Consider the following 13,825-nt stretch of genomic DNA (forward strand, 5'->3'; position numbering starts at 1 on the left):
ATTACTAAAAACATGTGCATACTACCCCTTTCTCTCTCTTTGGATTATCTCTCTCTGTCATGACTCATGATGTATGTCTTGATGTTTCCTTATTTCAAGTGTTCAATGTGAACATTGTAATTGCAACGACACCTATTTATATCCCCCATAACCTTATTTACATCGCTTTTATTTATTTTCAACATTGCTGCGTTCATCTGGTATTCTGGTTGTACAATGAGGCCGTGAGTTGCCACATTGACTGGAAGAGGAACCAGACAATACTCTCTTTCTCTCTCTCTATCTGTCTTCTCCCTCTGTCTCTTCATGATTATAGTTTTTTTTCTACAAGTCTTCTAGGCATGCAAGTGATCCGTGAGCTCTGTCTCTATGCATCCATGCATCTTTCCCTCTACGTGCCATTATATCAAATAGATCTGACAGCTAGCTAGTAGATTCAGCACAGGTACAGTTAACAGAAGCACTCTGTGCAAGTTGTCTGACTAATAGCTGGTTCTATCAATTGGCTCTGCCAGCGCCATGTATCTAAAGGGCCCTCATCTGCAGTGGAGAACTCACCCCAGAGGCACAGAAATCTCATTGAAGTTTCTCATTATAGTTTCTCACTCAAGTTTCTGGTGAAGTTTCTCGTTTTCAAGTCAGTAGCCTTGAGCTTCGCTGCAACGGTAGTTCAGCTGTAATTTACATCTTCACATTCGTTTTATTTAAGCTAATTTTAGTTCCTCAGGAAAAAATCCTATGGTATTTTGTGCAGCCCAGAGCGCCAGTATTTGTATTGTAGATCTTGTTTTAAATAGGGAAGAGGAAATTGTATAGTCTGGGCATCTACGGTGATGATTCTACAATACCAAATGATGTCCTTGTAAAATATGCAATGGGTTGTTGCACACTGGCTAAAACATGAGAAACGTACAATAGGTTTCATGTGCAGGGTGAAATGTAGCTTGAGAAAGCAGTCTCACAACATGGGATCTGTGTATTTCAACTGCTATCATTAGCTAATATTTTCAAAACTACCAATGTAGTTTCGACTAAACGTGAAATATCCCTTTGTAAAACCTCTGTAAAAGCAGTGAAGTTCATACTACCCTTTCTGTTACCCCACTTTCTCTCTCTCTTTCGCTCTCTCTCGTTCTCTCTCTTTCTGTATCTTTCTTACCCCCCTCTGTCGCCCCCTTTTCTGTCCCTCCCGCTCCGGCTCCCCCTCCTCATCCCCCTCTCTACAATCCTCCCCCCGTCTTCCCCATCTCCTCCTCTCCCAGTGCGTCGTGTGCCCCCTCGTTTCTCCATCCTGCCCTCCAACCATGAGATCATGCCCAGCGGCAGCATCAACATCACCTGTGTGGCGGTGGGTTCACCCATGCCCTACGTCAAATGGATGCTGGGTAGTGAGGACCTGACACCTGAGGACGAGATGCCGGTGGGGCGGAACGTTCTGGAGCTCAACGGAATCAGGGAGTCGGCCAACTACACCTGTGTGGCCATGAGCAGTCTGGGGGTTATAGAGGCCACTGCACAGGTGTCAGTTAAGAGTAAGGGACAACCTTTCTCTTTCTAATTGTGCTCTCTCTGTCTCTCCCTCTCCCCGACTTTAAACACCACCGTATTAGAGAGTAAGGACCATCTATGATCTTGCAGGTGCCCATCAAGAGTAAGGTCCACTTTTCTCCCCCTGTCTGCCTTCAGACATTAAGGACAGTTGAACAAATATCTCCTTCTCCCTTCACAGCTCTTCCCAAGCCTCCCGGTACCCCCATCGTCACGGAGACGACTGCCACCAGCGTCACCATCACCTGGGACTCCGGTAACCCCGACCCGGTGTCCTATTACATCATCCAGTACCGGGCCAAGGCACCAGACAGCAAGTACGAGACAGTGGACAGTATCACCACCACCAGGTACAGCATTGGAGGGCTCTACCCCAACACGGAGTATGAGATCAGGGTGTCAGCCGTCAACAGCATCGGCCAGGGACCCTCGTCCACCCGGGTGGAGGCCAGGACAGGGGAGCAGGCCCCGGCTAGCCCCCCCAGGAACGTCCAGGCCAGGATCATCTCCAAGAACACTGTCATGGTCCGCTGGGAGGAACCAGAGGAGCCCAATGGACAGGTCAGTGTTGATTTTTGTTTTGTCAGTTGTTTTGTTAAAGGTACAACAACATTTTTAACTCAATATTAAATATATAAATTAAATACTTCTGGGTAACAATTAAGTACCTTACTGTGATTGTTTTCAATTCAAATGGAAAGAAATTAATAATAGCTTCTTAACAAAGCAATTTTTCAAGCAAGATTGTCGTCTGTCTAGGTGTGGGGAGGACAAAACTTAAAACTAGCTGTTATTGGTAGAAACGTTTGGAACTCTCTTTCTTATTGGTCTAATAACTAATTTAACGCCTGGTTATGTCACCAGGCAGGCCAAAACATAATCATTTTAACAAGTTCACAATATTATTCCAACCTCATAGTGAGGAAATATATATAAAACACAGGAAAGTACGTTTTTTGACTGCACTAATTCTTTAATAATTTATGAATAATAATTTACTGATGTACTACTTTATTTATTTATAATGTATTATGTTATTAATCTGTAAATGTATGAATGTATTAATTAGAATGTTATCAGAAGAGAATAAATGGCCAAGACAGGGATAATAAACAGTGATCAACATCTCTGACAGAGACAACACTGAGGCGCAATAATAACTGAGTTAGTTAGATAAACATCCAATTTTCCTCTGTTGTCCCTGGGCAGTCTAAACATAATAAGCTGTGTAATGGTTGCCTGGCGACTCACCCTGAATTGAAATCCGCTGCTCTATCGACCATCGTAGAGAAGAACCGTCAGTTTGGCCGGAGGAATGTGGATGGGTAGCCAGGCAGTCCTAATGAAGTCATCATAAACAACAGTAATCACAACAAGGCGTGGAGATGGGGCAGTGCATCATAAAAAACATTACAGTTTTAACCATGGACTATAGTGATTACTCTTCTGGTAAAGAAAGGGTCAAAGGTAATTCAGTTATTTAATGATAACGGTAATGATAGTTCAACCTCGAAGCGAATGCTATTTTTATCTAGCTCAACGGCATATAGGTCCGGTCCAGTATAATTTGTTCTGGGCATTGATGTCACAATATATAATAGCTTCCAAGTCTATGAGACCAGACAATGAAAGGCTAATTATAGAAAACAGCAGAAAGGAGTTTCTCTCTGTCGTCTAACTGTCTCTCTCTGTGGCTCCCCCCTGCCTCTGTTCCTCCGTCGTCTAACTGTCTCTCTCTGTGGCTCCCCCCTGCCTCTGTTCCTCCGTCGTCTAACTGTCTCTCTCTGTGGCTCCCCCCTGCCTCTGTTCCTCCGTCGTCTAACTGTCTCTCTCTGTGGCTCCCCCCTGCCTCTGTTCCTCCGTCGTCTAACTGTCTCTCTCTGTGGCTCCCCCCTGCCTCTGTTCCTCCGTCGTCTAACTGTCTCTCTCTGTGGCTCCCCCCTGCCTCTGTTCCTCCGTCGTCTAACTGTCTCTCTCTGTGGCTCCCCCCTGCCTCTGTTCCTCCGTCGTCTAACTGTCTCTCTCTGTGGCTCCCCCCTGCCTCTGTTCCTCCGCCGTCTAACTGTCTCTCTCTGTGGCTCCCCCCGGCCTCTGTTCCTCCGTCGTCTAACTGTCTCTCTCTGTGGCTCCCCCCTGCCTCTGTTCCTCCGTCGTCTAACTGTCTCTCTCTGTGGCTCCCCCCTGCCTCTGTTCCTCCGTCGTCTAACTGTCTCTCTCTGTGGCTCCCCCCTGCCTCTGTTCCTCCGTCGTCTAACTGTCTCTCTCTGTGGCTCCCCCCTGCCTCTGTTCCTCCGTCGTCTAACTGTCTCTCTCTGTGGCTCCCCCCTGCCTCTGTTCCTCCGTCGTCTAACTGTCTCTCTCTGTGGCTCCCCCCTGCCTCTGTTCCTCCATCGTCTAACTGTCTCTCTCTGTGGCTCCCCCTGCCTCTGTTCCTCCATCGTCTAACTGTCTCTCTCTGTGGCTCCCCCCTGCCTCTGTTCCTCCGTCGTCTAACTGTCTCTCTCTATGGCTCCCCCCGGCCTCTGTTCCTCCATCGTCTAACTGTCTCTCTCTGTGGCTCCCCCCTGCCTCTGTTCCTCCGTCGCTCCCTCCAGGTGAAAGGTTACCGGGTGTACTACACCATGGACCCATCTCAGCCCATGAGTCTGTGGCAGATCCATAATGTTCAGGACAGCACCATCACCTCCATCCAGAGCCTGGTACCCTCTGAAACATACACTGTCAGAGTCCTGGCCTTTACATCTGTGGGAGACGGACCCTTCTCTGACCCTGTCCATGTCAAAGTGCTGCCCGGAGGTCAGTGTGTGTGTGTGTGTCTGTGTGTGTGTCTGTGTCTGTGGGTTAGTGTGTGTGTGGGTTAGTGTGTCTGTGGGTTAGTGTGTCTGTGGGTTAGTGTGTGTGTGGGTTAGTGTGTGTGTGTGTGTCTGTAGGTTAGTGTGTGTGTGGGTTAGTGTGTGTGGGGGTTAGTGTGTCTGTGGGTTAGTGTGTCTGTGGGTTAGTGTGTCTGTGGGTTAGTGTGTCTGTGGGTTAGTGTGTGTGTGGGTTAGTGTGTCTGTGGGTTAGTGTGTGTGTGGGTTAGTGTGTGTGTGGGTTAGTGTGTCTGTGTGTCTGTGGGTTAGTGTGTCTGTGGGTTAGTGTGTCTGTGGGTTATTGTGTCTGTGGGTTAGTGTGTGTGTGGGTTAGTGTGTGTGTGTCTGTGGGTTTGTTCCCTTTTCTGACCCGGTTCATGTCAAAGTGCTTCAGTACTGTTTAAGGTCAGTGACACACATCTTTTGTAGAACTACAGGGCTGGAATGGGATTTGTCTGTTTAAATAAAGGATGAATAGAACAGTCTAGAAGCTACTAACTGACTGGATGCTGGAGAGGTGAGTTCTAACTCTTGTCCTGTCTACTCTTCTATCCCCTGTAGTTCCAGGGCAGCCAGGAAAGTTCAAGGTGGGCAAGGTGACGGAGACCAGTATAGAGCTGACCTGGGAACCGTCCTACATCAAGGAGGGCATCGTCAACTACGAACTGCTCTACAAACCTGTCAAGTTCGGCAGCCTGGTCAGACTTTTTCTTCCATACTAAGTAGATTTCATTAAGGTGATAAAGTCCATTTATCAGATAATCCAGTTCTTTCTTTCTTTCTTTTATTCATGTTCTCTCCCCCCCTTCTCCGTCTCTAACAGGAGAAGTTGACGTTTGGGCCCAGGGCTTCGTACACAGTGGAGGGTCTGAGGGCTAACACGGAGTACTCCTTCTCCCTGGCTGCCATTTCTAACAAAGGCATCGGAGCCTTTACCAACGAGCTGGTCCAGAGGACAGCACAAGCCAGTAGGTTTCCCTCTGTCACACCTGCAAACACACCCTGTGTAACGTTACAGTGTGATGTACTTGTATCCCTCACAGCTCACTGATCCCCAGGAGTCGTCTACACACTCATCCATCTTGTCCACTCATCTATTCATTTATCTTGTTCACTCATCCATCCATCCCTGCATCTATCTTCTATGTATTCAGAGTGTACCTGATGTTTAGCACACCAACCGTTTATTTTAACTTTCACAGTTTTCTCACACAGTGAAAAGTCATGGATATACAGATCGGATAAGGCTGCTGTTTCATTTTCTTCAGTCCTTCACAGTTTCCTTTACTTCAAGGTGGGTCAAAGTACCCTTTTTCTCCAGTTCAAGAAGCTCACCGTCACAGGTCAAATGTCAAAGGTCATCAGGATGAAATTATTTTCGAGGCTTTATTGGAGGTATGTGCTGGTCAGTCGGAGTCTAAGACCAAATCAAACTAATAGGCCTGTATCCAACGGAGACTGGTGTAAAGGTACAGTATTACCTTTTAAGATTTGTTACCTGGAGAAAATGGACACCATATAATGTACATTGGACATACAGCTCACTGCCAAAATAAAGGAAACACTTGAGTAAATGAGGGATACAAAGTATATTGAAAGCAGGTGCTTCCACACAGGTGTGGTTCCTGAGTTAATTAATCAATTGACATCCCATCATGCTTAGGCTCATGTATAAATGCTGGGTAAGCCATTATTATGGACATTATTTTGTCTACCATAGCTATGCCCCCATAGAATGACTATGCCCCCATCCACAGGGCACAAGTGGTCATTGGATGGTTTGATGAGCATGAAAACGATGTAAACCATATGCTAGGGCCATCTCAGTCACCAGATCTAAACCCAATTGAACACTTATGGGAGATTCTGGAATGGCGCTTGAGACAGCATTTTCCACCACCATCAACAAAACACTAAATGATGGAATTTCTCGTGGAAGAATGGTGTCGCATCCTTCTAATAGAGTTCCAGACATTAGTAGAATCTATGCCATGGTGCAGTGAAGCTGTTCTGGATCGTGGAGGCCCAACGCCCTTTTGAGATGCTTTAGGCTGGTGTTTCCTTTATTTTGGCAGTTACCTGTATATTCACCAACATAAACTTTCTGCAACTTTTAACATGTTATTTGGCTAGCTGGATGCCCCGTGTTATGCTTGACCTACACATGGAGGTTTAGACACCTGGGTGGCAGGCTAGGGAGTGACTGAATGTGGCAGATAACAATTTCATTTCATGGAGCAGAATGCATTTCACAGTTAGCTTAGCACGGTTTGTGTGCAATCACTAGGCTTGGGTGCACATCGTGATTGTTCCCTCAGGCCACTGGTACTGGGACTGTGCAGCTGAAGTGTCAGACTGTCAGATTCACAAATCCATGAATGATGAACATATTCATGCACATATCTTTTCCTCTGAACCTTTGTTTGGTTGATATTTTGTTTGAATGGTGGTTGTTGCATGGTAAGAAGGTCTTATGTGATGGCTACGGGTGGGAAGGACAGGCACGCATCTCAGACAGTGCCTGGTTGTGTCTCTTATCCTTGCTGTTCTTCTGTCCACTGCCTTGTCTCTCATTCTATCTCATAGTTCCTCTCTGAAATTGCATGAGGTCAACGTTAATGAAAGAATTTGGTTTTGGTTTTAGTTTCAGCTGCCTCAAATCCTGCTCTCCACATTTTTATATGACATTTGAAATATCCAATCCACAAACCCAATTTTAAGAAATTCGATTGGGCAGTTTAAACTTGTACTGCAGCTGGCTAAATCAGGGTTACACAGAGTGATTCTTGGTAGTCTTAAACAAATCTAAATTGAAGCAAAAGTGTACACCTCACACACATGGTTATGGGCTTAAACAAAAGAAGATACCTGTACCATGTCGGATATAAAGTTGTAATGTATTACATTTTGAGTTTGCGTCCCAATATTACACTTCAAATACATCACAGAAGACTGACATATAACTAAACTGTTTGACATAGTAACACCGGATTTTCATATTTTAAAAACATAATCTTTATTAATTATGAAATTATGAAAACATGAATAACATTCGCTTTTGGTCGTTGACTGCAGGAAAGGGCTACGAAGCATTACTAAAATATATAAAGAGTTTGGCAAAGTTCCAACACAATTATTACATTCCACTGAGAATGTCAAGGAAGGAAACCTTGGTAGCAAGATGGAGGATAGACTGCAAAGCTCTACATAGTATCTACAGCAGGGATGGGCAACTTTGATGGAGTGAGGGCCACAAAAAATCTCAACTCATCATAGGGGGCCACAGTAGTTTGCGGGTCTGCATATGCACTTCCATACCCACACACATGTTGTCAGAGTAGGCCCTACCCTATTGGGGGCCCTTAGCAAAATAATGTTTTAGCATCTTGACAGTGGAGAGAAAAAAAATATGTTTTAGAGTACATTTCCTGCAATAGGGTAGAGAGGAATGTTTGCAGTTTTTAATATGATATCTGAGTGAGAGTGACTAACAAAATCAATGGGGGCCCCCTGGTCGATAAATCACCATGAATACTACAAGTTTACTGGCTGTTCGACTAACTTACTTGTCTAAAAAATGTTTTCTGACATGGCCAATTGAGTGACTGTCAGTGAGTGACATAACAAGAAAAAAACTGCTGATGCACAACCAAATGTCACCTGGTGTATTCTACTATTCTAACTCTCAACAGCAAGTTGATGTGTCGTCGCCCCCCCAAATGTTTCTACCGTTTTTAATGTTTTTGGAAATGTATCCGCGGGCAGTTGCCCATCCCTGATCTACAGTATAGTGGCAGTTGCCCATCCCTGATCTACAGTATAGTGGCAGTTGCCCATCTCTGATCTACAGTATAGTGGCAGTTGCCCATCCCTGATCTACAGTATAGTGGTAGTTGCCCATCCCTGATCTACAGTATAGTGGCAGTTGCCCATCCCTGATCTACAGTATAGTGGCAGTTGCCCATCCCTGATCTACAGTATAGTGGCAGTTGCCCATCCCTGATCTACAGTATAGTGGCAGTTGCCCATCCCTGATCTACAGTATAGTGGCAGTTGCCCATCCCTGATCTACAGTATAGTGGCAGTTGCCCATCCCTGATCTACAGTATAGTGGCAGTTGCCCATCCCTGATCTACAGTATAGTGGCAGTTGCCCATCCCTGATCTACAGTATAGTGGCAGTTGCCCATCCCTGATCTACAGTATAGCTCTGTTCTTATCCAGCCAAGCAAAACTAAGCAGAGCTGTGTCTCTAGACAACATCTTAAAGGCCCTCTTCCCAGTCATAAATCACTGTGCTGCCATTGGTCAGAGCAGACAGGTGAAAGCCAATCATCTGGTATCAGTTACACATCCTCCTGGGCAGTAATTAAGTTGTCTTTTATCTCATTACCTAGCTAACATGATTAATTCCTTTATTCCTCCATAAAGCTTTGTCTTCTGTGTTGAAGCCCTTGTCTTCTGTATTGAACTGCTATGTTGAAGCCGTTGTCTTCTGTGTCGAAGCATTTGTCTTCTGTGTCGAAGCCTTTGTCTTCTGTGTCGAAGCCCTTGTCTTCTGTGTCGAAGCCTTTGTCTTCTGTGTCGAAGCCCTTGTCTTCTGTGTCGAAGCTTTTGTCTTCTGTGTCAAAGCCCTTGTCTTCTGTGTCGAAGCCCTTGTCTTCTGTGTCGAAGCCCTTGTCTTCTGTGTCGAAGCCCTTGTCTTCTGTGTCGAAGCCCTTGTCTTCTGTGTCGAAGCTTTTGTCTTCTGTGTCGAAGCCCTTGTCTTCTGTGTCGAAGCCCTTGTCTTCTGTGTCGAAGCCCTTGTCTTCTGTGTCGAAGCCCTTGTCTTCTGTGTCGAAGCCCTTGTCTTCTGTGTCGAAGCCCTTGTCTTCTGTGCTCAGCTGAGTCATGTTTGTTTGTATTTAGAGGCCTTCTCTTTTAATTTAGTTTTCCTTTTTTTATTTGTATTTCCTTTTTCTTCTATCCTTTTGTTTTGGCTTTGGTTTTTCACCCTCTTTCCGCCACTGTCTCTTTGCTCTCCCTTTCTATTTCTTCACTGCGTTCGAAACTCCCCTGGCCTTGCCCACTTCCTTATCCTGACCCTCATCCAATCAGAGCCCTCGGCTGCTCCCCTGGGCGTGTCCTGTGACAGCCCCAGCTCCACCTCCCTGAGGGTAAGTTGGACCCCGCCGCCCACTGAGACCCAAAATGGCACACTGACTGCTTATGTGCTGCGCTACCAGCAAGTGGTGTCTGGGGCCGAGGTCAAAGGTCAGGGTCCAGAGGTGAAGGTGCCTCCCATCCCCCCAGAGCAGGGGCAGGCAGTGGTGGAGGGGCTGGAAAAGTGGACCTGGTACCGCGTTAGCCTGGCAGCCTTCACTACCGTGGGGTCCGGACCAGAGAGTCCAGCCCTGCTCTGCCGCACGGACCACGACGGTGAGTGAGTGTGTGTTTGTGTCGGAGAGATATCAAACAAGCTTGAGACGAGAATGTTTGAAGCAGGGTAGATGGATGGCTAAAGTTCTAGATTAGCTGATCGATGCGTTGATTGAGAAATTAGACATGTGTATGTGTGTGTTCCTTAGTGCCCGGTGCGGCCCCTCGGCAGGTGGAGGTCCGGCCCTTCAACTCCACTGCCCTTAGGGTCACCTGGCGATCTGTGTTGCCAAGGCAACGCCAAGGTCAGATCCGTGGTTACCAGGTGCACTATGCTCGTGTGGAGAGTGGCTCAACACGCAGCCTTCCCCGAATCAAAGACCTGCTATTGGACGACAGCCAGGTGAGGTCATCACCTTCTTATTTTTCTTATTTACATTTTCCGTAAAAAATATTTAATTTGAATATCTTCTCAACAGTCACGTACATATGTACTTTCAAAGATAACATATATATTTGACAGCTATCACACCTCCGCAGGTCATTGTTCAGTTAAAGTGAAGCAAATCATTTATCTCACTGAGTCTTTGCAGTACACATCACCTCCCACCAATGTTCCCTCTAAGCTGTGCGCATGTGCAGCACGCAGCGCCCCCAACACTGCCGGAGCAGAAGAAATATCAGCACGTGCAGAGAAGCACGACATTAAACTTCACTCAACTTTCTAGAGTTTTTCCCGTTTAGTTGACACTATAGGCTTCTATTGCATTGACAGGCACAACTCAGGCCGGTGCACCATAACCAATCAGAGCTGCAGTATGCCTATATGCAAATAGACCATTGCCATATATTGAATTGAACCATTACATTTGAACTGGACTGTTTTACAGCATGAGGGGTCGTAATTATTATGCTCTTGTTTTGAGATCAAAGTGAGAGCTACATGTAGCCATGTGTCCACATTTGTTCATATTATTTACTAGTTAGCGAGTTATTAGCCCAGTTATAGCTAATTTATAGTCAGAAATGTGAAGTGATTGCTTCCTATAAGAGCACAAAACATGAACATTTCTAGACATCTTTGAAAAGCCAGTCAGGTAAAAAGCTTTTTTCCGGTCTTAAAGGGTCAGTATTGTATTTTGAGACAGACTTGAATAAGCTAAGAAGCCAATACTGTAGGCAGGGGGTAGCATCATTTCATAGATTCTCTGTAATAATGGTATGGGGAATAATAATGCATTTTGTTTTGTAAAGTGGTTTCTTGGCCACTGTTAAAACACTCAATAATAGCAGGTATAGCATCAGTGTTCATAGTAAACGCGCGCCGGAAGTTGCACAGAATCATCACAACAATAGCGCTCAGCAGCCCTGAAATTTGCTCAGTGGCAAAAACAATTGAGGGAGCATTGCCTCCCACTACGCTCCTATTTCCTCCTCCTTTATCTAATCTCTTCTCTCGACTCATTCACTCTCCTCCTTCTCTCTCTCCCCTCCGGGTCTAACCGTGGGATCAGTTTGTGGAGGATGACACTACTGAATATGTGAGTATGGATCATTCTGTCAGTATTAAACTGAACCTACAGTGGTAGTGGTTATGCTGTACATTGCATAAGTAAGCTATGAACTCCTCATTAGGAGATGCCTTCTATCTGAGACAGTCAGTTTGTAACGTCTCTATGTAAAGTAATAGGACAGAGTGAGTTCATACTATGTGATGGGTTAGTAGAGATAGGGGGAGAAATGGAGGAGCAGGGAGGAAGGGAGAGGGAAGAGGAGAGAGAGGTTTATAAGGCTTAGCTGAAAAAGTATCTTGTGTATGTGTGACCCTGTAGGAGATGATGGTGGGGGGTCTGAAGCCTGAGATGTGGTACTCTGTGTCTGTGGCGGCTTACACCACTAAAGGGGATGGAACACACAGTAAAGTCAGAGTGGTGCAGACACCGGGGATTGGTAAGCATTGCACACATAAGATCACTAACAAATGCACACACAATACTCACACGATAGCATATTAGACATACAATATGTGAATGTTTCAAAGGCACAATGCAGAACTGACATGTCTGTGCCTCTCCCTCCTCTTGCCTGCAGTGCCTGGTGCCCCCTCCCTTTCGGTGCGCCCAGGGTCTGAACCCTCCATGGTGGTGAGATGGGGGCCCCCTACTGGGGGGTCAGACTCAGGTCCAGGGGCCAAATGGTCTGAAGTTCAGATCCAGGGTTTTCGGTTACAATTTGGGCTGAAGAATGCAACCCTGGACACTACGGTGGAGTTTTCGTCCAGGGAGCGAATGTACACACTCACAGACGTAATTCCAGGGTTGACTTATGTCGTTACCCTTTCCGCCAAAAGCCGGTCAGGGTACGGAGACGAGGCACGGGAGGAACTCGAGATGCCTGAGTACCCACCCAGGAGTTACCCTCAAATCTCAGAATACATTAACGCCACCTGCTGTTCGCTCCAGTTCTCCTGGCTGCCCCCTGTGCCAAGCGAACGAAACGGTGTGATCACAGAATACACAATAGCTTATCGGGAAGCAGGGGGTCTTAACCCTCTGGGCATTGACCCTCTGGGCATTGACCCTCTGGGACCCCCTCGCCAGATCACGCTCCCAGCCATTGAGTCCAGCTACACCATTCTGGGCCTGAACCACAACACCGGGTACGAGGTGCAGATGTGTGCCCACACCAGCGTAGGTCCCGGCCCGTTCAGTCCCCCGCTGCTGTATCGCACACTGGCCTTCGAGACAGGTAGGGCTGGCCTGGGGCCTGGCACAGGGCTCCAGAGAAACGCCCCTATTCACTCTAAACACTGGTCTAAAGTCAGATTTTTTCAATTTTAATCTGAACCTTGAATATCATAGTCCAAAATGCAAAGCTGACTCTGGGCCAGTTGTAAGGGTAAACTTTCACCCACAGAGGGGTTGAAAACAAGTCCACTGGAAAAAACTGCAAATCCTAGTCTCTTCCACACACCCACCACCTCCTCCCTCACCTACTCCACACCTACTCCTCACCTCCAAGGAAAACTGACTGAATGCCACATCATTGAATGTCTGGAGAACACGCTCTCACACCCACAGGTAAAAGTCAGTAGAAAAGCCAGACTGGTTGTGAACAGTGAGGTAAGTGTTGAGTCCTGGCTCCTTGGCTGACTGAACGAGGCTTTCGTTTAATACACATGGTTTGTTTCTAAAGGTAAGCTTTTACCTCCTTTTGGATTGACCTAACCTGTTCCAACCTTTGTTGACATGCTGTTAACATGTTTTGTAGCCCTCACACTCCCCAGTAGGCACTTCACCACGAACCAAACACATTCTTCAATTCTGTTGCTCTCCCTCCACTCTTCACTCTGATCAATCAATCCACCCTCTTCACCACCTCCTACTCTTCCTCCAAACCTTCATCATCACCATGTGTAAAGACCTGCACCTACCCTCCATCACCGACTAACAGATCTACAGGGTGGAAGCAGAGGAGTGGAGAGGTTGAATGGCACACTGCAGTCTAAAGATGACCTTGCTTTGACTGTCTAACATCCCCTCATCCACTTCACAGTGACCCGATAGCTCCTTGAGAAGAGGGTTGTTTGGCAGTTAAATATTCTGTGTGTTCTGTTCCGGAAATGTACCGGGCGAATTAGGCTAGAACGAGATAAAGTGGGATTACACAGATTATGTCATCATAAAGAGGAGGATGAACAGGGCACAACGGAGCCAACTGTTCCTATCTCTTCAATTCTATTCACTCTTCTTTGCTACTCAGTGCCCATATACGTACTTCCTGAATAATCTTGAGATGTATGACATCACTGTATAATTCTTCTTAATCTTATTTTAGGAATTAGGATCCTTTGTTATAGAACCTACTAGAATAGGTTGGTAGCTCCTCCACAAAGGGTTAAGGACAGACAAGACATGTGAATGGGGTGGTCTATACTGCCACTGACCATGTGTCTGTTTTCCCGTCTTCCAATCAGATGTCCCGAGGAATTTCTCAGTGAACCTGGCGACCAAGACGAGTGTTCTCCTGACCTGGGAATTCCCTGAGAGCCCCTACCCCTACCACTTCACT

General features: G+C 46.3%; 1 protein-coding gene across 1 annotated transcript in view; it reads left to right on the plus strand.

Moving 5' to 3' along the window:
• LOC139386494 (receptor-type tyrosine-protein phosphatase S-like) overlaps positions 1 to 13,825 on the plus strand; it is a 129,014-nt gene that overhangs the window by 85,701 nt on the left and 29,488 nt on the right. Inside the window, exons 9-19 of the mRNA XM_071132062.1 lie at positions 1,263 to 1,532; positions 1,730 to 2,109; positions 4,143 to 4,344; positions 4,959 to 5,095; positions 5,221 to 5,365; positions 9,494 to 9,814; positions 9,964 to 10,157; positions 11,269 to 11,295; positions 11,587 to 11,704; positions 11,846 to 12,502; positions 13,731 to 13,825. Coding sequence (XP_070988163.1) covers positions 1,263 to 1,532; positions 1,730 to 2,109; positions 4,143 to 4,344; positions 4,959 to 5,095; positions 5,221 to 5,365; positions 9,494 to 9,814; positions 9,964 to 10,157; positions 11,269 to 11,295; positions 11,587 to 11,704; positions 11,846 to 12,502; positions 13,731 to 13,825 — 2,546 coding nt within the window. The remainder of the gene's footprint in view (positions 1 to 1,262; positions 1,533 to 1,729; positions 2,110 to 4,142; positions 4,345 to 4,958; positions 5,096 to 5,220; positions 5,366 to 9,493; positions 9,815 to 9,963; positions 10,158 to 11,268; positions 11,296 to 11,586; positions 11,705 to 11,845; positions 12,503 to 13,730) is intronic.

This window comes from Oncorhynchus clarkii, chromosome 28 (assembly GCF_045791955.1).
Source record: "Oncorhynchus clarkii lewisi isolate Uvic-CL-2024 chromosome 28, UVic_Ocla_1.0, whole genome shotgun sequence".
Classification (NCBI taxonomy): Eukaryota; Metazoa; Chordata; class Actinopteri; order Salmoniformes; family Salmonidae; genus Oncorhynchus; species Oncorhynchus clarkii.